The sequence below is a fragment of the Diabrotica virgifera genome, chromosome 8, assembly GCF_917563875.1.
Source record: "Diabrotica virgifera virgifera chromosome 8, PGI_DIABVI_V3a".
Lineage (NCBI taxonomy): Eukaryota > Metazoa > Arthropoda > Insecta > Coleoptera > Chrysomelidae > Diabrotica > Diabrotica virgifera.
Window position 1 is genome coordinate 200,282,913 of NC_065450.1, and position 22,094 is coordinate 200,305,006.

Consider the following 22,094-nt stretch of genomic DNA (forward strand, 5'->3'; position numbering starts at 1 on the left):
TAAAGAGCTAAAACCAAGTACGTATTTTTTGCTTACTCATTGCTACAGGTCTAAGCCAAAAATGAATTTTTTGCTTCCTCCCCTAACGAGCCACAATGGCTACTGCGGTTTAATACTTAAGGCTACAATACTCAACACTCCTATTTCAGGAAAGAAAGCAGATAGAGGGTCGTTTCTGGCGGCATATTTAATTTTTAATTAATTGCTGAAAGATGGGGTATACCAGAATTTACAAACTCACCCCCTCCAACCCCTACCGTTATCATCGTTCCACGGATTTCACAAAGAGTGAAAATAATCAGTTCAAAAACTTAAAACCAAGTGGGTATTTTTTTCTAATTAACAGCTGCAGGTCTACGCCAAAAACCAATTTTTTGCTTCATCCCCTAACGAGAAACAATGGCTACTGCGGTTTGATCCTTATGCTACAATACCCAACACTCCTATTTCAGGAACGAAAACAGATAGAGGGTCGTTTCCAGCGGCATATTTTATTGCTAATTAATTGCTGAAAGATATGGTATACAACAATTTGCAAACACACCCCCTCCAACCCCCACCGTTGTTCTCATTCCCCGGATTTCACAGAAAGTCAAAATTACTAGTTTAAAACCCTATGACCAAGTGGGTATTTTTTTCCTAAGCAACTGCTGCAGGTCTACACCAAAAACGATTTTATTGCTTCATCCCCTAACGAGCAACAATGGCTAATGCGGTTGAATACTACAACACTCAATTCTCCTGTTTCAGTAACGAAAACAGATAGAGCGTCGCTTCTGGCGGCCTATTTTATTATTAATTAATTGCTTATTTATTACGCAAATTACAAATTTATAGCTTCAACCCCTTCAGAGAAACAGGTGGCAATTCTAGCTTAATATTAAGTTAGAAGAGCCAACATTCATATTTCTGGAAAGAAAGTAGATAGAGAGTAGCTTTCGGCGGTATATTTTATTGCTAATTAATTGCTGAAAGATTGGATATACCAGAATTTACAAACTCATCCCGTCCAACCCCTACCATTATCATCGCTCAACGGATTTCACAGAAAGTGAAAATTACCAGTTTAAAAATCTAAGACCAAGTGGGTATTTTTTTCCTAAGCAACTGCTGCAGGTCTACGCCAAATTTGATTTTATCGCTTCATCCCCTAACCAGTAAAAATGGCTACTGCGGTTGAATACTTAAGCTACAACACTCAATTCTCCTATTTCAGTAACGAAAGCAGATAGAGGGTAGCTCTATCTGCTTCCGTTCTTGAAATAGGAGTGTTGGGTATTGTAGCTTAAGAATTAAACCGCAGTAGCCATTGTTTCTCGTTAGGGGATGAAGCAAAAAATTGGTTTTTGGCGTAGACCTGCAGCCGTTAATTAGAAAAAAATACCCACTTGGTTTTAAGTTTTTAAACTGATTATTTTCACGCTTTGTGAAATCCGTGGAACGATGATAACGGTAGGGGTTAGAGGGGGTGAGTTTGTAAATACTGGTATAACCCATCTTTCAGCAATTAATTAAAAATTAAATATGCCGCCAGAAGCGACCCTCTATCTGCTTTCTTTCCTGAAATATGAGTGTTGAGTATTGCAGCCTTAAGTATTAAACCGCTGCAGCCATTGTGGCTCGTTAGGGGAGGAAGCAAAACATGCATTTTTGGCTTAGACATGTAGTAATTAATGAGCAAAAAATACGTACTTGGTTTTAGCTCTTTAAACTGGTTATTTTCACTTTTTGTGGATTCCGGGGAATGATGATAACGGTAGGGGTTGAAAGGGGTGAGTTTGTAAATTCTTGTAAACTCAATCTTTCAGCAATTAATTAGCAATAAAATATGCCGCCGGAAGCTACCCTATATCTACTTTCGTTCCGGAAATATGAATGTTGGCTATTCTAGCTTAATATTAAGCTGAAATGGCCACCTGTTTCTCTGAAGGGGATGAAGCAATAAATTTTTGTTTTGCGTAATAAATTAGCAATTAATTAGCAATGAAATAGGCCACCCGAAGCAACACTCTATCTACTTTCGTTCCGGATATATGAATGTTGGCCTTTCTAGCTTAATATTAAGCTGGAATGGCCACCTCTGAAGGGGATGAAGCAATAAATTTTTGTTTTGCGTAATAAATTAGCAATTAATTAGCAATAAAATAGACCACCGGAAGCAACTCTCTATCTACTTTCGTTTCGGATATATGAATGTTGGCCTTTCTAGCTTAATATTAAGCTGGAATGGCCACCTGTTTCTCTGAAGGGGATGAAGCAATAAATTTTTAATTTGCGTAATAAATTAGCAATAAAATAGCAAAAAAATATGGGGTGTGTCTCATGGCTCCCTTATGAAATGGTCTTTCTAGCTTAATAGACATCCGTAATGTTTCTTCTCGTGGCCTCCGCTCGACAATACGTTTTGTCCATCGGTTGTCTGACAATCTGGCGACGTGTCCTGCCCAATTCCACTTGAGCGACGCAATTCTTTCGACGGCGTCCGTTGTTTTTGTTCTACGACGTATTTCTTCGTTTGGGATTCGGTCCCTCAGGGAGACACCCAACATCTGGCGCTCCATAGCCCTCTGAGTTATGCGAATCTTGTTCACTACCTTTTTTGTGAGTGTTGTTTCCGATCCATAAGTGAGTACAGGCAATACGCATTGATCAAAGATTTTCCTTTTCAGGCATATGGGTAAATGTATCAAAATATTATACAATTTGTATTATACCTATGTATAAATGGTAGTAGTGTTAACAGTTATAGGTACCTACTCACACTTAAACTGAATTTTTAAAGTAGGAAAAGCTATTTCGGCAAAAATGGTCCTAGAAAAACGTGTTTATAAGTAAATTATACAAATTTAAAAATATATATACATTAAATATAAAATACTTACATCCAGTAAATTTAACATATATTAACAAAAATTAATAATACAGAATTAATGCAATTATTTATAGAACATATTAAAAATATCAAAATAAAATAATTGTAAACTAATTAACATCAAGATAGGAATTAAAATGTATTATAGTATAAACCTAAGCAAAACTCTGGCTTTTCCTAATGTAGCCTACCCACTGACCAGTGGTCAATCCTTACATAAATTAAGTATAGTTCAGATAAATAAGGAAAAAAAATATCATGTTGGTGACACAACCCCCTCCAGGCCGAAACCAAAAATTTTTTGAGTAGTATGGACATCTATATTAATAACCTATATGTTTCCTGCAGCCGATTTTGATGATATACATAGTTATAAACAAATGAAGATCAAAAAACGGTAAATTTTAGCTTTTTTCGTCTATAACCAAAAAGTTAAGCATTTTAAACAAATTTGAGAGTGAGAAACTCATAAATCGTATAAAAAACTTCAATATGGCGTCCGCTGAATATGTCTATCCTTATTGGTTGCTTAGAAAATTGCAAAATAATTCAAATTTTTTGAGTTTTTATAAATATTCATAAGTTATGTAAAAATTAACTTAGAACCTTCTTATTATATGGAATGCTGGGACTTCTGGTGCTTAAATTATACACTATATTTCATAATAATTGGTCAAATAGTTTAAAAGTTATTTAATTTGTTTATCCCAAATTAATGTTTTTTGCGACACTATAAGTCAGAAAACGATGAGGTTATAGTAATACTTCTGACAGTTTATGAAAGAAGAAGATTTATGCTAATAATTTAATTTAAAAAAAATGACAAAAAATAATTCTAAGTATCGCAAAATTATTTTGCAAGAACATGTCGATTTTTTGCTTATAAACAATTAGAATAACTTTTTAACCATTACCCGTAGAAAAATTATTTTTTCATATTTGGAATGACTGAATTTTTGTACAAATTTAAAAAAAGAAAAAATTGTCCTAGGACAATTAGGGATGAAGTTGCCCCCTCCCCTTTTTTAAGTCACAGCAGCTTTCTTTATAACAATTACGAAATCAGATCAGTCACATTTGAAAGAACATACTTCAGAGCTTTAATGTACCAAATATAAAAAATATATACTTACAAACAAATCTTACACAAAGCTTCAAAATGTGAGCCTTAAAATCGGCCGGTTTTGAAACTTGGGAGATCGATGAGAAGGGGGAAGGAACTATTAGCTGTATCTCTTGTTCTCGCCTATGGATTTCGACGTTTCTTTTTTTAATTTGTATGTACTTTTTTCGTACAGTACGAGCATGCATTATTTAAATAAATTAATTGTTATATACACCATCAAATTTATTTAAACAATTTTTTTTTCAATTTTTTTTATATTTTAAGTTATTTTAATCACAAAACATGAATATTTATGAATAATATAATAATACATAGTTTTTTATTAAACTTAGTAATAATTTAAAGTATGAAAAAACAAATTATCCCATTCAATTGTTTCTAAAAATAGTATTGGTCTATGGAAATCAGAAAATCTCAAATGAGATTTTGGTACACTATTTTTTGGTAAACATGCTATTAGATGAATGAAAAACTGAAGTTACAGAACCACCAAACAAGAGATAAACGTAATTGATTGGGGTTGGAAATTAAGCTAAGAACCGTTAGTATCAATCCGATCAACAGATCTTCTTTATACACGGGCGCCCATATAAAAATTTTCAGGGGGGGCAGACGTGAAGATGTTGCACATTATATTTTGTATACTTTGGATAACCATATATAGTTAATAGCACCCGAAAAGCTAGGGGGGCCACGCCCCCCCTGCCCATGGCATATCTTTATACCAGATATTTTATTAAAATAAACTATCTTCTCTTGCAAAACTGGTTGCACCGAGTATTTGTTAGTACAGAGATATAAATAGTTTATGGACTTCGATAACCAAAACCTCTATCTTTCTCTATTATCTATTTTGGAGTTTCTTTTTTTAATCTGTATATACTCTTTGCGTACGTTACGGATATGTTTTTTGTTAATAAAGTGGTTATTTAAATAACTATGTAAATTGTGTAAACAATTTTTGGAAATTCTTTTACGATATTTTTAGGATGACTTTGTTGGCAATCATAGGATTGGATCATATGCACTTGACTTTACAATAACTTATAATAAATAGGTAACTGATAATTGTTACGTTTTTCATAAAAATACAAGTATTCCTAAATAAATCTCCTTTAATTTTATTTTAATAGTCTTATTATAATACCAAAATGTATGAAACATCTTAATTTTTGCTTTTTTGCAATCTTAAAATTATAACTTTCAATCTTGTAAGATACAATTATTACAATGTTGTAGAAAATTTCTGAAAATAATTTTGTTCTTTTTATCCTCTCTCTAATTTTGTTACATTTCATTTTTCGTTTTCTAGTAGCATGTTTTTCAAGAAATAAAACTTAGTTTATTTGAGATTTTTTATTTTCAATTCAATATTATAAGCCAATGTTAGATTTAGGAATAATTGAATAGGATTAGTATATAATAATTACGGGGCGTAACAAAAATACAGGTAATAAATTTAATCGCATATTCTGGGACCAAAAATACTTCGATTGAACCTAACTTACCTTAGTATAAATATGCACATAAAAAAAGTTACAGCCCTTTGAAGTTACAAAATGAAAATCGATTTTGTCCAATATATCGAAAATTCCGCGAGATTTTTTATTGAAAATAGACATGTGGTATTTTTATGGCAGGAGCATCTTACAAAAAAATTATAGTAAAATTTTGACACCCCATAAAAATTTTATGGGGTGTCTTTTTGTGTACGTTCAAACTTTTGTGTACGTTCCAATTAAATTATTTTTGTGGTACCATTAGTTAAACACAATGTTTTTAAAACTTTTTTGCCTCTCAGTACTTTTTCGAAAAGCCAGTTTTTATTGAGATATTTTGAATATTAGTCAAATCCACCACATATTTGTAAATATGGTTAAGTACGATTATGGAGACTTGGTAATCGTATGAAAATTTATTTATAATTTACATTTTTAGGCATATTTTGAACCATATTAAAAAAGAAGCCACATCTTGATAAAAGGTGCCTTATCGAAAAAATACTAAGAGACAAAAAAGTTTTAGAAACATTGTGTTTAACTAATGGCACCGCAATAATAGTTTAATTGGAACGTACACAAACATTTGGGGGGTGTAAAGAATAAAACCCCCATAAAATTTTTATGTAAACATATTAAAAAAGAAGCCGCAACTCGATAAAAACTGCCTTATCGAAAAAATACTAAGAAGCAAAAAAGTTTTAAAAAGTGAGTTTAAGCAATGGTACCACAATAATAATTTAATTGGAACGTACACAAAAGTTTGGGGGGTTTAAGGGAACAAAACCCCCATAAAATTTTTATGGGATGCACAAATTTCACTATAGTTTTTCTTTAAGATCTTCCTGTCATAAGAATGATACATGTCCATTTTCAATAAAAAATCTCTAATAGTTTTCGATATATTGAAAAAAATCGATTTTCATTTTGTAACTTCAAAGGGCTATAACTTTTTTTATGTGCACATTTGTATTAAGGTAAGTTAGGTCCAATCGATCTATTTTTGGTCCCAGAATATGTGATTTAATTTATGGCCTGTATTTTTGTTACGCCCTGTATAACTAATATGTACATTTTACAATAAAGTTACATCAAATATTATTTAAAAAATTGAAAAAAAATTGTTTAAACAAATTTGATGGTGTATATAACAATTAGTTTATTTAAATAATGCCTATTCGTAATGTACGTAAAAAGTACATACAAATTAAAAAAAGAAACAACGAAATAAATAATCGAGAACCAGAGATACAGTTAACAGCTCCTTCCCCCCTCTCATCGCTATCCCAAGTTTCAATGCCGGCCGATTTTAAGGGCCACATTTTTAAACTTTGTGGACGATTTCCTTGAAAGGAAATCTTTTGTATACTTGGTAAGTTAAAACTTTGAAGTATGATCTTTCAAATTCGGCTAATTTTATTTCTTAGTTGTTATAAACAAATCTGCTGTGAATTAAAAAAAGAAGGGTGTTAACTTCGTCCCTAATTATGCTAGGACAATTGTTTTTCTTTATAAATGTGTATAAAAATTCAGTCTTCCTAAATATGGAAAAATAATTTTTCTACAGGTAACGGTTAAAAAGTTATTCTAATTGTTTATAAGCAAAAAATCGACATGTTCTTGCAAAATAATTTTACACTATTTAAAATTATTTTTTGTCATTTTTTTTTAATTAAGTTAATAGCATAAATCTTCTTCTTTTATAAACTCTCAGAAGTATTACTATAACCTCATCGTTTTCTGACTTATAGTGTCGCAAAAAACATTAATTTGGGATAAACAAATTAAATAACTTTTAAACTATTTGACCAATTGCTTTGAAATTTAGAATATAATTTAAGCACCAGAAGTCTCAGCATTCTGTGAAATAAGAAAGTTCTAACTTAATTTTTACATAAGTTATGAACATTTATAAAATCTCAAAATTTACGACTTATTTTGCAATTTTCTAAGCAACAAATAAAGATATAGATATGCAGTGAACGCCATATTGAAGTTTTTTATATGATTTATTAGTTTCTTACTCTCAAATTCGTTTAAAGTGCTTCACTTTTTAGTAATAGAGGAAAAAAGCGAAAATTTAGCGTTTTTTGATCTTCATTTGTTTATAACTATGTATATCATCAAAATCGGCTGCAGGAAACATATAGGTTATTAATATAGATGTCCATACTACTCAAAAAATTTGGTTTCGGCCTGGAGGGGGATGTGTCACGAGAAAAATCTTATTTCTCTGGACTAGTAGAATAAGTAGGATAGCGAATATTAAGTATAGCAAAATATATTCTAAAATGGAGCCTAAGAGTCTTCATATAATTCCAAGGAAAAAAAAGAAGAAGAAAAGAAGAAAAATGAGAAAAAAAATTTGTTAATTTGTGAAAAGTTTCCGTGAATAAGAATATCGAAACAGCATTTTTAAATGTTTAATCCCCGCAACGTTATTAAAAAACAATTTTCAAACGCCACTTTAGAGGGAAGTTTAATTGAAATTTAAATTTATCAATACATTTATCGAAAATATACACAAAAATGAAAAAAAAAATCAGACCCTATACAGGTCTATATTCTTTTGGCAACAACCGCGTTTTTGCAATTGAAAATATAGTAACATTTAATAAACAAATTAAATATTTCATAAATTATTAAATATTTTTCAACCATTTTTTTTTGCTTCATACTGGTAACATAAAGCAACTTCTCCTGGAAAATAAAATATTTTATAGTGCTTATTTAATAAAATATTTTATCGTAATGGTGATCGCCAACGTCGGATAATTCTGATATGACACGTGAAGAAGAAGATAGTGCTAATTTAAAACGAAAATAATAATTTTTTGCAAATTTGTTTTTCAAATTTTATATATAATTATTTAAATAAATAAGGGGTCAAATTAAATTTAGTAAGTTTTAAGTGAAAGCTTTATCCTTCAACTTTGCAGAAAAAAAATCATAAAGACCTTCATAGAGACGTGAATTACCGCAGCAGTTAAAAAAGAAAATTTTGTGCAAAAATGACCCTTTTTAATTATTTAAACAATGATCCCCTTATATGATTTGAATACTTTCTTGAAAATATCTTTTGTACTCAGCTAAACTTTGATGTAAAATTTGTTCCAACCTGTACGAATTTACATTTTGATTTTTTTTATTTGATTAGGCTAAATATGAATAATCATGCACAAATATTTAGACGATAATTATAAACAAAAATAACGATTCTTCAAATAAATAGAGATAGTGGATAACAATAGAATATGTTAATATGAATAATAATGCACAAATATTTAGACGAGAAATAATATAAAAAAAATAGCGAGACATAATTTTCCGACAGGAATACTTTTTTTTAATATTTAATTATTTTGAAAAATACAAAGTACGTAAATATAGGTAAGTACAATTAGGAATTTTAAGAGCAATGTTTCTTCTATTAAGTTTATGAACAGAATGAATGTATGAAATTGAACAAAACGTAAAATGCAAAATCAGCACACTATAGGTCTTTGCACATATACAGGAGCGGCGTCCATAAAGGGCCCTATTCACATGCGTATTTGTCCGGCGGATATGCTCGACGGACATATCCGTTGTTAGCTATATACAGGCAGATGTGTCTTCAGACAAATTCGTTGGTGCTAAACATTCACGAACAAATCTCTCAGGTGTACTGATTCCCGCGTTGTGTTTATCTGTTTTCCACTGTGCTATGAATAATAAAAAGCAACTTGCAATAATTGGAAGATATATAGTTTTATTTGATAATAGAAAAAAAGAAAAGACTATGGTACTAATTCTTCAAACACCACCAATTCTTCATATGCGTTTTTTCGTCATTGCCTGTTAGAATATTCTTTAGATACTTTTTACATTCCACAAGCATGGCTTCAACTTATATAACAAAATAAAACTTTCCCAAAATACTTTATTATCCGCAAATGCCATTTTAATGTAACATAAATACACGCTTACTACCGTGGTTAGAATGAAAATTAATACAAAAACAGACACTCTTCGTCCGGCGAACAAATCCATGAAACTATTCACACACATGCGTATATGTCTGGCTCGCTGTCTGTGCTCGTCGTCTGACGGCGAGCAAGACACATACGGTGTACGCATGGATACACACATGCGGATCTGTCCGAAGTATCTGTCAGTCGGACATATTCTCCGGACAGATATGCATGCCGTATGTGAATAGACCGCTTAACTCGAGTCAATTGTCTTAACCTTAGACCATAAAAACTGATAGACACGCCTTGTACCGAACCGTTGAAGCAAAGACCTTCCGCGAAAGTGACGTCACAATACGGCAAGAACTCATTTGGATTCTTAGCAAAGCACTAATAAAATTACGCAATTTTAGATTAATTTTAGTATAACTTCAATATTTTGTAAAAAATATGGAAGAAGAACCATTAAGCAAAGTAATTCATAAATATTTTTGACTTAAAGTAATTTTGTAAAAATAAATGTTTTATTTGAAAGTATATCGTTGGTATATCTTTTCTTGTTTGATAATCAAAAATAAATTTAAAGGAGAGTAATTTTCTTTTGGGTGTAAGTTTCACGTTACGTGGAAAAATATGTTAGAACATGATCAAACATATTATGTTCTTTGTATTCGTTAAACACAGAACTATGCACGTTTAAGATCAATTTTGTCATTAATTTAGAATCGTTCAATTTTTTTGAATTGTACCTACATAATTCTAATTTCGCTTTCAGCAATTTTGCAAATATGAATTACGTCTTTAGAAGGTTGAATTATAAAACAATTTTTGATAATATGCTATAATTTTTGTGTCTTATGAATGGACATTGTAAATTATAACATTCAATTGCACACAAACATGTCACAATTTAATGTTTTCTTAACTTTCTTAACTACAAACCCAGCGATATAGTCAACAGCATCACAAACATAAGCTGAGTGTTTTTGAAAAACTTAAATTATTTACAGTATAAGCATGGTTACTAGTTATTATTTCCCTATTATTTTCGTCAGTTATAAGGTTGTCAATGAGTTGATGATCAACAGTTTTCATTTTCACAGTATTTGTTGTGCTCATTGCTAAAATTGTGGAAGGTGCCTGTTCTATACAATTAGCCTGGGTAGATCCTGTAACACTTGTGTGCATTAAGAGTCTTTTATATGCATCTTTAAATTGTTTTGCCGTTGGGTTATTGTAATCTCCATGACTCCTATAATAGAACTAAAGAAAACTTCTAAGTGATCCTGAGAAAGTTTATAGGCTGAAAGATACTTCACACCTCCATACATATTAATTATCCTTCACGTAATTTTTCCAAATTCGCATTAGTGGCTTTAAATTAATGATCATACCAATAAAACCCGTTTTTCTTTGGCTTATATGCAGTGGTTCACCATTGTTGGAATATTTGAGTGAATTAAGATACTTTATAAATTTTTAAATTGTTTGAAAAATCGCTTGTTTATTATGCTGCTGTAAAGTGGATTTTAGGTGTTTTCCCCCTTTTTTTGTCGCTGCGTACAATTAAATGCTCTGCAAGATAACACCATAATTAAAAAATTAGTGTATTGGAAAAATTTTAAATTGGAACACTTTAAAAAGTTTACAACGCCTATAAACACTTCTAATCTCTAACGTTTTCTGCCGTAAACTGACGTCACGCACAGCTGTGTGAATCGTTTTATGTTGGCTTCACTCTTCGAGACGAGAGAATAGCATTACGGCGTGTCTATCAGTTTTTATGGTCTAAGGTCTTAACCACACGTGTACGAAAATTTATAGTGTAAATATTTAAGTGAATATAAGCGTTTATAAATGTTTTGTTACCGCGATATTACTTTTTTCTGCTTAAATGAAGCGTTGCTTGTAGAAGGGGTTGGTACCAGCTTTGCAGCGGGCAACGGGAAAGACACAGCAAAGCAAACAGTCTGGGCAGGACAGTCTGGGCTTAATCGTCTTGAAGTGTGGACAGCGTGACGTGAGGAGAGCCGTGTAGCTGGAGATGAGATCTAAGCCGTCTCTCGGGATTGGGACAGCCGATGGCGATGAGATCCAATTTCAACTCGAAGATCCTTACTTCTGTGTATGTGGACGATTCTTTTTGAAATCGTCCCACCAGGGGTACCAAATTGTGTGTAGGACCGCTCCACCAACTTATAATTTGACTTGGTGAATGTCTTGTTCTCCACATAAGACGAGAACCTGCTTCTTGCGAGGTTGATTACAAAGACTCTGATAAATTTTTGTCGAGTCGAAACAAGGCGTGATTCGGCATTGAAACAAATGGTTGATTAACTTAGGGAAACAAAATTATTTTATTTCGTATCATAAACATTTTTTAACACTGTGAAATACTAAAAATAACTAAATTTAATCGACTTTGCTATGTATCAAAAATTATGTGTTTAATTATGCTACTGTGTATAATATAAAATGTGTATAACTTTCGTGTAAAACTAAAAATTTTCAAATCGATTTTTCTAGAAAACGGTGTGTCCTATCGACTTAAAGCAAGAGTACCTTTTAGTACTAGAATACCTCACAATTTAATAATCCACGGTAAAAAATGCATAACAATTAATGACAAAAAAGTTATGCGATAAAATAACCATTGCCCTACCCAGAACGGACGGATATGACCATTAATAGAAATTCGCAATGGATGAAATCGATTGATCTCTGGAAGATAAATACGCGTACCAATTTTCGTTTTTCTAAATTTAAGCGTTCTGGAGGTATTTAAGAAAAACTAATTACAAGACGCCATTTTCAAATAAACTTACGTGCATAGAAATCGGCTTACTTAAAAATGTGTACATTTTTGATGTCTCATATTTCCTAAACCTCTTGACCGATTTAAGTGATATTTCGAACATGTTATAGCCTGATTCTAACAATACCACTATGATAATATTGTTGCTAAACAGGTAAATTTTCATTGTATATCGAGTGTACCAATCAAACTGTGTTTTTTTTCTCAAAGTTCGCATCACCCTGTGGAATATTCTAGCACTTATAAAATACTGAAATTAAAACCTAACTATAGCCTCAGCTTTTCTTAACATTCTGTTTTTTGATTCATTCGTTTATGTTTGACAATAAAAAGTTAGGTACTTTAACAACTAGACATGTTCTTCATCAATATACGGTGTTTCTAAATAAGTGCGACAAACTTTAAGGGGTAATTCTGCATGAAAAAATAATGACAGTTGGCTTTATAAAAGTATGTCCGCAAATGTTTCGTTTCCGAGATACGGGATGTTGTAATTTTTCTTACAAACTGACGATTTATTTATTGCTTTAAAACCAGTTGAGATATGCAAATGAAAATTGGTAGGTTTTAACAGATAGTTATTGCGGATTTTTTGACATAAAACTAAGCATTTTATATTCACCATTAGCGTGCATACGGGTAATATCATCGGTCATATTACATGTATGCGCGCTAATGGTGAATATTTAATTCTTAATTATATGTCAAAAAATGTGCAATAATTACGTCTTAAAAACCACCAACTCAACCGGTTTTAAAGCAATAAAATAAATCGTCAGTTTGTAAGAAAAAATTTAACATCCCGTATCTCGGAAACGAAATATTTGCGGATATACGTTTATAAAGCCAAACTGTCATTATTTTTTCATGCAGAATTACCCCTTAAAGTTTGTCGTACTTATTTAGAAACACCGTGTATTGATGAAGAACATGTCTAGTTGTTAGAGTACCTAACTTTTTTATTATCCAACATAAGCCAATGAATCAAAAACAGAATGTTAAGAAAACCTGAGGCTATAGTTGGGATTTAATTTCAGTATTTTTAAATGCTAGAATATTCCACAGGGTGATGCGAACTTTGAGAAAAATACACAGCTTGATTAATACACCCGGTATACAGTGAAATTTTACCTGTTTAGCAACAATATTGTTGCTAAAGTAGTATTGTTAAAGAATCAGGCTATAAAATGTTCAAAAAATCACTTAAATCGATTTCTATGCACGTAAGTTTAGCTCTAGCTCCCTTAGAAAGCATCTTTGGACCAGGTGAATTGGGTTAAAATTGTCTTAAAATTATCTGAGGAATCTCCTGTCTTCGTTTGTCGGTAGAGTTTCTGGACACCCTGTATAATAGCATATTTAAAGAATTTTTTCAGAAATTATGTCTTCTTTTAATAATTCGGAGAAATGCAAATGCAAACATTCTTGTGAAAAGGAATCTTCCAGATCGTCCTGATAGCATTGGCACTTACTATTTACTTTTCGTGGGAACCTTCTTTGATGGTAAAAAAGATTCTAAATTTTTTGAAAATATTTTCATTATGCTTCATAGTGTCACCGTCTCTATTTTCATCTGGAAAAAGTTTGCGTCTTCGATTTCGTTGTCAACTCTCATTGTAATTTTCGTTCATAGTGTTTTTAGCTTTGTTATGATACGTTTCAAACGGTTCACTATTTCGTAAAGACTTTACAAAATTTATCAAAGGTAATACCACAAGTCCTCTAAAATTTATCGATAAAATTTAGAGGACTCGTGGTATTACCTTTGATAAATTTTAGTAAAATAAATAAAGTATGAAAACGAAAAAATTTATCAAGCAAAATTTAGAGGACGAGTGGTATTTGAAAAGATTATTTTGTGAACCAATATGTATTATTAGTAAATACGGGCACCTGTGAAATATTTTTAAGACAACTAGGATCAATGTCTTAAGTAGGTTATAGATAAATTATTTTATATTTTTAAATTTAGGGTACCTTAAGTTTTATCAGGGAAGAGACTGTTTTATCAAGGAAGAGGCTGTTTTATCAGTATTACACTCAATGATTGGCTAGAACGACGCGTGGTGATTGGCTGAAAAGGCAAAAACGTCAGAATTTGACAGGTGAAAAAAATTATCAAAGATAAAAAAAGGGTAGTTTTGAAGTATTTTATTTGTCTTATCGAAATGCTGTATTATTTACCAGAAAACCGTCATAAAGCCACATTCGAATTGGTTTAAGCCACGTTTTATTCCAGTTGCTTCCGCACGGACCGTTGGTTTTTCAGAGATCAATCGCTCAATTATTGTCAAAGCATTTAAATATTCGCTCCAAATCTGGCATAAGCTCACTACAGCATCATGGCGCGCAGACCACTTTGTTCCATCGACCCGTTTTGGAACGTTAGCGCCAGTTTTTAAATTGGAAAGTAAAATTTTCCAACGGCGAGTAGATGCTGAGAAAAATGTATATACACTTCAATCCATGATTCTTTACCCGTGTGCGTCATCATTAAAAGCATACAAAACAAGTCGGAAATCTATTCCACGCAACAGTAAGTGACAGAAAGTGGCTACTGTTCCGATCACGGATTATATTATAAAATTTGAATTTGACGTTATAAAATAAATATAATTTAAAATTTTGGTGCAGAATTACAGCTATATTTGAAGTAGCTTAATAAATTGTTTTAATATCAAAAGAGTAAGTTTTCAATCTAATAGCACATAAAATAACACTAAAAATATTACTCTTCTTCCCACCAGATTGAAAACAATGGGAACCTTCTCTGGTTACCCCTCCGAGGCTTCTAAAATTTGCAAACCATAACGGATGCTGAGAGTAAAGAAGATGGGGGAATTTTACAATTTATAATTCAAGTCCCATCTGCTCAGCGCGGTAAAGTTCCAACGAGAATGGTTCCTTTCGTACTCCAATCGGAGTTGTTAGGCCAATCAATACGAATTTGGTGTAGCATTAAAAATGGCGGATCAGTTAGATTACAGATTACTTTTGATAACAATATAAAGAAAATAATTCCAATAGTCATTTTCAGACTTCTGCTGGATATCTCCCACTTTTCCTGGAGAATCATTACAAAACTGTGTAGGTTAGGAAGAAATGAAAAACCATTTTGTGAATAATATCGATAATTCATTTTGTCTACACTAGGGGAATTAATAATAACAACTAGAGATACTTGTATATTGATGTATTTGCAGAATTTTTTCGTATACAGTACAAAATTACTTTATATATACTTTCATCATTATATGGAATCAGTATAAGGCACGATATAAATGGTAAAAATACAGCAAGGGGACGATTTTCTTACAAAAAATATCAATAAATACTTAAAATACCTATAAGTACGAACATCGACTAAAATATAGTATACAGTTTAACATAATGAGCAAATCAAATAAAACGTACAGGGTGTTCAAAAAATATATTTCTATATACCTATGTACACGATTTTTCAGCTCCGCTTCTAAAAATATACCCTGTACACGCATTTTTCAAACACTCTGTACCAACATTAAAGGCAGAAGGTATCCGAAATGGTTATAGTTTAGACATTGAGCACTGGTATTAAATTTTTTCGTATATAAAAATATAAGAAGTGATTGAAGTATTTGTGAATGGTGGAAATACTTTCAAGCAACAAGGAAAATTATTCATCACTGTGGTCGACGCTACAACTTCCTATGAACGTTCCAGCGCTCATTGTTCAGTTATTGATGTCAGTTGAAGCTCCCACAGAGACAATTTACTCACTCAAATATTTCGATGGCATGTCGTACATCCACGAAACAAATTGCACTAGTTTTTCGTTATATTTTGTTTTTCACTTGGTCCTTCGAGCCGGATTTTATATTTAGACAGAAGTGAAGGTGAACGTAGTCCAATAAATCATCACAAAACAAGAATAACATCTCTTATGGTAGATACTATTGTGGTCGGTTTTTTTGTTGATATTGAGGTCGTGACATACCAAGTTTTATATTTTGTTAATCAATTCCTCTTGTTGCTCGAAAATATTCACCAGCTGCGTGATTAAAATGTAGACTACCTAAATGTATACAGGATAAACGGTTTGAGACACTAAACACTATAAACGCCGCAACAAAAAGTGATATACTTTGGTAAAAGTTAAAAAATGCACCATCCTTAAGCTTATCCTGTACACAGAAATGCTAAATATTCGAATGTGTGCTGCTATCACAAGAATCAGGTCGTGTATTTGTTTAAACGGTTCGGTTGTTGGCACTTCCACTACTGGTAAATGTACAGCGAGTTTTACTACAGGAAACAAAATGGTCCAATGAAAAAATTTAGTGGCAAGGCTTGAGCTGTCTGTTGAACTTGTTTAGCAGTTTTTAGATGAAGTTCTTCGGTAATAATGGAACTTTGCTAGTGAGAATTATTTAGAACTAGAATAAAGTATTCCTTTTTTAACTATCTTGTCCTTTTACCACATTGAAACAATTTATCGAATTTTTCGATCGTATGTCGTACATCTTCCACGAAACAAGTTGCACTCATTATTTGTTACATTTTTTTCTTTCCGGTTGGTCCTTCGAGTCGGCTTTTTATTATTACCAAAGTAATATTCATTAATCCAGTAAGTGCTCCAGTTCCATTATTGCCAAACTTCCAACCAAAACTGTAAAATAGGCTGCAGCAAAGGCGAAGTATATGCCATACACACTTTCCGCCACAAGAAAGTTGAAGCCTAGATTTATTAATATATAATATCAAAATAGTTTTTTTCGTATATATACAACTAGGATAATATACAGAAGGGCACATACAGAACTAAAAGGGAAGAAGTCGTTTTAGCTGTCAACCTTTGTTAAGAAATGTACAGGGAATACAAATTTTTGGAATCCCAATCAAGTTTTTTTGGTAAAGACAACATATAGAGATGTCCACTATTTGTGAACCGTAGAATGGCTTTCGTAAATGTGCATTATCTGGAAAATATAATCCTGTACGCTGCTGAAATGTAATTTTCACATAAACAAATGCAGAATACTATTTTCTTATAATATTGTGATGTAATTTGGTGATGATGATTTTCATGTAACTAGAAAATGATTGTGTATATTTCGAATTGAATAAAACAATTACAAAAGGGTCACGTTTAACGGTTTAGACTAATTTTAACGTTAAAGGAGTTGGCAGTAATGAAAAAAGACTTAAAAAGTGGTATTTCTAATACAGATTAATGGAAAAATTGGAATATTTCATCTAACAAAACTGATGTCTTTTGCGCCATCTGTTGGTAAACGATGACACGTGTGGCCTTAATAAGCGACTGTTTCTTCAGTATTTTTTTGGCAAGTAAGCCAAGCCTCAGTATTTTTGATATATATAAATATTTTGTATTTAGATAACGAGCTCCGAAGTGCAAGTCGAAATGTCAATAACTTTCATTTTTACATTAAACTGTGGCTTATTTCCCAATAAAATAGTAAATTGTATGAGATGCCACAAAGAAACAGCTTCAGAACAGTATTTTTTGAAGCAAACGAAATTGTTGGTTCCAATTTGGAATTAAAGATAAAAAAGTTGCCAATTTTTCCACTTTCCTTAAATAAAATCTTATCCTAATCTATAAATATCAGAATATATACATACTAAATCTACTGCGTGCTTAAAAACGATAGTATATCAATAGATCACAATAAGTAAAAAATACAATTTTTAAAATACCTCACATCGATGTATTTCCTATTTAAATGGCTTTAGTACATTCCTCTACAGTTCATTAAACATATATTTTCACACAGCACAGCCTTTTCGAACTCCGTATAGGACTTTGAGTTCGGGGAATATGATCTTGTTGATGAGCTGGTGGGTCTTGCCAGCTAGCATCGCTCGTCTGGGATCCTTCTTGTAGATCTTTATTCCCGGTTTGTGGACAAGGAACGCGTTGTCCAGGATCATGAAGTCGTAGTCCAATACGCACAAAGCATAACCCTGAAAATATGGTTATTAATAATAACTTACCAGAAAGACAACTAGAAATAATAGAAGACAACCATGTACAAAAAGAAACTAGAACCGACAGAGGAGGAAATAGAAGTAATAAGATACCTAAGAAATAATGAAAGTAGTATATTCAAGAATATTCAGCAATATTCAAAGTAGGAAGAAATATACTACAGAAAAAAATAGCTCGACCCTATGAGAAATATGGGAAAACGAAAAAATGCCAGAGCAATAGAACACAGCACTCATCTGCCCAATTCATAAGAAAGGTGATAAAACTGTCTGTAAAAATTAGTAGTAGGTATATCAGGTATTTATTAGACAAAAATTATCATCATCATCATCATCAATGGTGTTACAGCCCTAGTTGAGCGTCGACATTTCCCAGTCTATTTCGTCAGTCGTTTCTGTTCATCGCCAACCGTTGCCAATTTGCTGCAACGATCTTCCTCGCATTCTGGTCCACACCATCCCTCCATCTCAATCTTGGTCTACCTCTACTCCTATTTCCCACTGGTACCGCTAATAGGGTTTGTCTGGGTAGGTAATTTTCATTTGCTCTTGACACATGTCCAGCCCATCAAAGCCTACTTCTACAAATATTGCCTTCTTAGCAAATATAATGACAGTATATAATCACAGCTACTAAGATAGGCAGGCCACGTGCACAGACTTCATAACAAGAGACTTGTAAGACTGGTATGGGAGGAGACTCCTACAGGCAAAAGACCACTCGGACGTGCCATAATGCGATGGAGAGATAACATCCAAGAAGATCTCTGGAAAATGAAGATTACATTTGACCCTAGGTTGAGGAAGACAGAACAAATTGGAAAAAAGTTGTACAGTCAGCTAGGACCCACCCAGTGTTGTAGCGCTACGTGATGATGAAATATTATGAGAAATAAACTAAAAACCTACGAGTATCAGAGCTAATAGGAGAATACCAGGCTGGTCTTCGACGAGAAGAACAACAAACCCGACCAAATTTTTATCCTAAAATTATTCTAGGTTTGCATATATGCTCTTTATTGATTTTAAATAGGACTCTATGTCACGAAACGGACTATACGAAGGATAGTCAGTCCGCTAACTGATACAGTCAATCAATTTTGGATAGAAGTAAGTATTCAAAAATCAGTTTAACGTCAATACAGGATTAAAACAGAGAGACACCCTATCAACAGATTGATTCAAGGATTCAACCTTCCTAGTCCTAGAAAAGATAATTAGAGGAGCCAAGATTCAGACAAGTGGCACGGTTCTGAACAAAAGACAACAGTGCATAGCTTTCGCAGATGACTTGGTGTTTCTGAGACGTTCAAGGATAGACTTTCGAAAAATGTTCACAACATTTTAAGAAGGTAGAAAATATGGCCTGACTAAAAATCAAGAAGAAACCAAGCATGTGGAAATAAAAAGGGAAAAGTGCAGAAGAAAATAAATGGATCAATGGTTGTTGAAAAGTCTTACTCTTCTTCTTAGCCTTCTATCGTCCACGTTTGGACATAGGCCTCTTCCAACTCCTTCCATCGGTCTCTATCCTGAGCAACATATTTCCAATTTGTTTCGGCTTCTCTTTTAATATCATCAACCCACCTCATTTGTGGTCTTCCTCTCGGTCGTTTACTTTGGTAAGGTCTCCAATGTTGTATTGTTGCATTCCACCGTTGGTCTTTTTGTCTAGTAGTGTGGCCTGCGAAGCTCCATTTAAGTTCGGCAACTTTTGTTGTTATGTCCTCGACTTTTGTTTTTGATCTTACCCACTCGTTCCTCTTTTATCTGACAGTCGCATACCTAACATTGCTCTTTCTATTGTGGCTATTTTATTCATATTTGCCTTGGTTATGGTCCAGGTTTGACATCCATATTATGTCATGATAGGAAGGATGCATTGGTTGAACACTTTGCTCTTCAAGTATTGGGGTATTTTGCGGTTCTTAAGTATCCAACTAAGTTTTCCAAATCCTGTCCATGCTAATCTTGCTCTCCTAGTAATTTCCGCACTTTGGTTCTCTGTGTCAAGTTTCAGGATTGATGAAAGTTTCCGATGTTGAAAGGTAGTAAAGCAATAAAATCGTTAAACGAATTGTTGAAGGCAAAAACATGTCAAGGGCAGCCAAGATTCAAACTTATGAAGCAATAATGAAACCAACGGTGTTGTATGCATGTGGAAACTTGGATCATGAATCAGAAAGAAGAGAAAACGCTAGAGAATTGGGAGAGGAAAATATTTTTTTGGTGGTATAAAGGAGGCTAAGACGGAATGGCGTAGGAGAATAAACCAGGAGCATTGCTTATATAGGGATAGTTGGTCAGCCCAATAGGAAAATTTGTTTGATTCAAATTGAGACAGTCCCCAGATGTCCCCACAATTTCTGTCAGGGTCGTAACGTCAAAATGCATAGACACCAAGTTGGATACGATCCTATTCATAACACCCCAACTCGCATACATATTAAGAAAAATAAATATATATGGAAGAATATATTATTTAGAAATTGAATTAATGATGTCATGCTATAATGTATAGTAGCATGGCATCATTAATTCAATTTCTAAATATACTCTTCTATATCCTTATTTTTCCTAATATGTATGCGAGTGTATGGGGTGTTATGAATAGGATCGTATCCAACTTGGTGTTTACCCAAGTAGCACCGAACTGGTTTATTAAGTCTTTTAAGGATGCTTTAAAACTGTAGAATAAAACTAAAATTAAAACCATTTGGTTTTTAAGTAAACCTTAAGATTGCAATAAAACCGCTTTCAGCATAAAAGGGCCCACTCTGAAAGAGGTCAATAAAACCAAAAATAAAAACCTTCTTAAAACTTTGTTTTCTTAAGCAACTGGTTTTAAAGCTGCTGTGAAGGTGCTTTTAAAACCATGTTAAAAGACACTTTAAGTGCATACGGTTTTATAGCAAACTTAAAAAGGTTTCTTAAATGGAGACTTTTAAAGACAATTTACCATATTAAATGATTCTTTAAACCCATATACTCCATATAGGCCAACAAATTTTTACATGTGTTATGATAGGTTATTTCGGACTGTCAAGTTAGACAAATACTTGCGCACCCAACTTTATTGATAATGTTAACAAAATAATTCTAAATAACTCACGCGTCCTAAAATTTCTGACTTTTGGCGATTAAAAAATAAAAATAATAAAAAAATTTAAATCTGAAAAATATTAATTTGAAAAAAAAAATTTATCTACAATTTTAATGTTTTAATGTTAAAATAAATCGAATTTATGTCTTTAAGTCGCTTATTTATAATTTTTATGTAAGCCTTATACTGTAATCTATCATGGCTTTAAGCATATCTAGAAAGCAATATGGCCGAAATCCAAATAAAACTATTTGGTCTATCGACAGAGAATTCTTAAGATCAAAAGGTTTTATTTTATACCTTTCCAAGAGCATATATCCTACATAAAAGCAAGGTTGCCTTGAAATTAAAACCGTTTAGTTTTAATGCTGTCAATAATGCCACTCGGTTTTAATGTGAATCTAACCTAAAATCGAGTCGTCGTAGTGCTGTGTGTGTGTTGTATTTTTCTTTTAAAATGACCAGTTTTTTTATAGTTTAAGTACTTGTGACTTATTTTTTCCATACGAACTGTACTTCTACTTTTTACAACACACTACACCATTGTCTCGCTCTAAAACAAATGGCCAACCATTTTGGACATGAAAGTAGAGGGGATGAGTTTAGTTTTATTGTTTCTAACAAGAAGCATAGTTTAGTCTTTACGATAACCAAATTGATTCAGTTAAGAGCGTTTGGTTTTATTATAGCCTACTAATTGCTTTTAAGAAATCAACTTTAAAGACAACTAAAAAA

At 32.4% G+C, this 22,094-nt stretch overlaps 2 protein-coding genes across 5 annotated transcripts in view; both read right to left on the minus strand.

The window, feature by feature from the left end:
- The window catches only part of LOC126890563 (cilia- and flagella-associated protein 251-like), a 438,236-nt gene that overhangs the window by 60,032 nt on the left and 356,110 nt on the right, over positions 1 to 22,094 (minus strand). The window lies entirely within an intron of this gene.
- LOC114328246 (beta-1,4-glucuronyltransferase 1) overlaps positions 15,444 to 22,094 on the minus strand; it is a 228,063-nt gene continuing 221,412 nt past the window's right edge. For both annotated transcript variants that reach the window (XM_028277038.2, XM_050659605.1), the window contains exon 8: positions 15,444 to 18,232. In XM_028277038.2, coding sequence (XP_028132839.1) covers positions 18,035 to 18,232 — 198 coding nt within the window. In that variant the 3' untranslated portion in view covers positions 15,444 to 18,034. The remainder of the gene's footprint in view (positions 18,233 to 22,094) is intronic.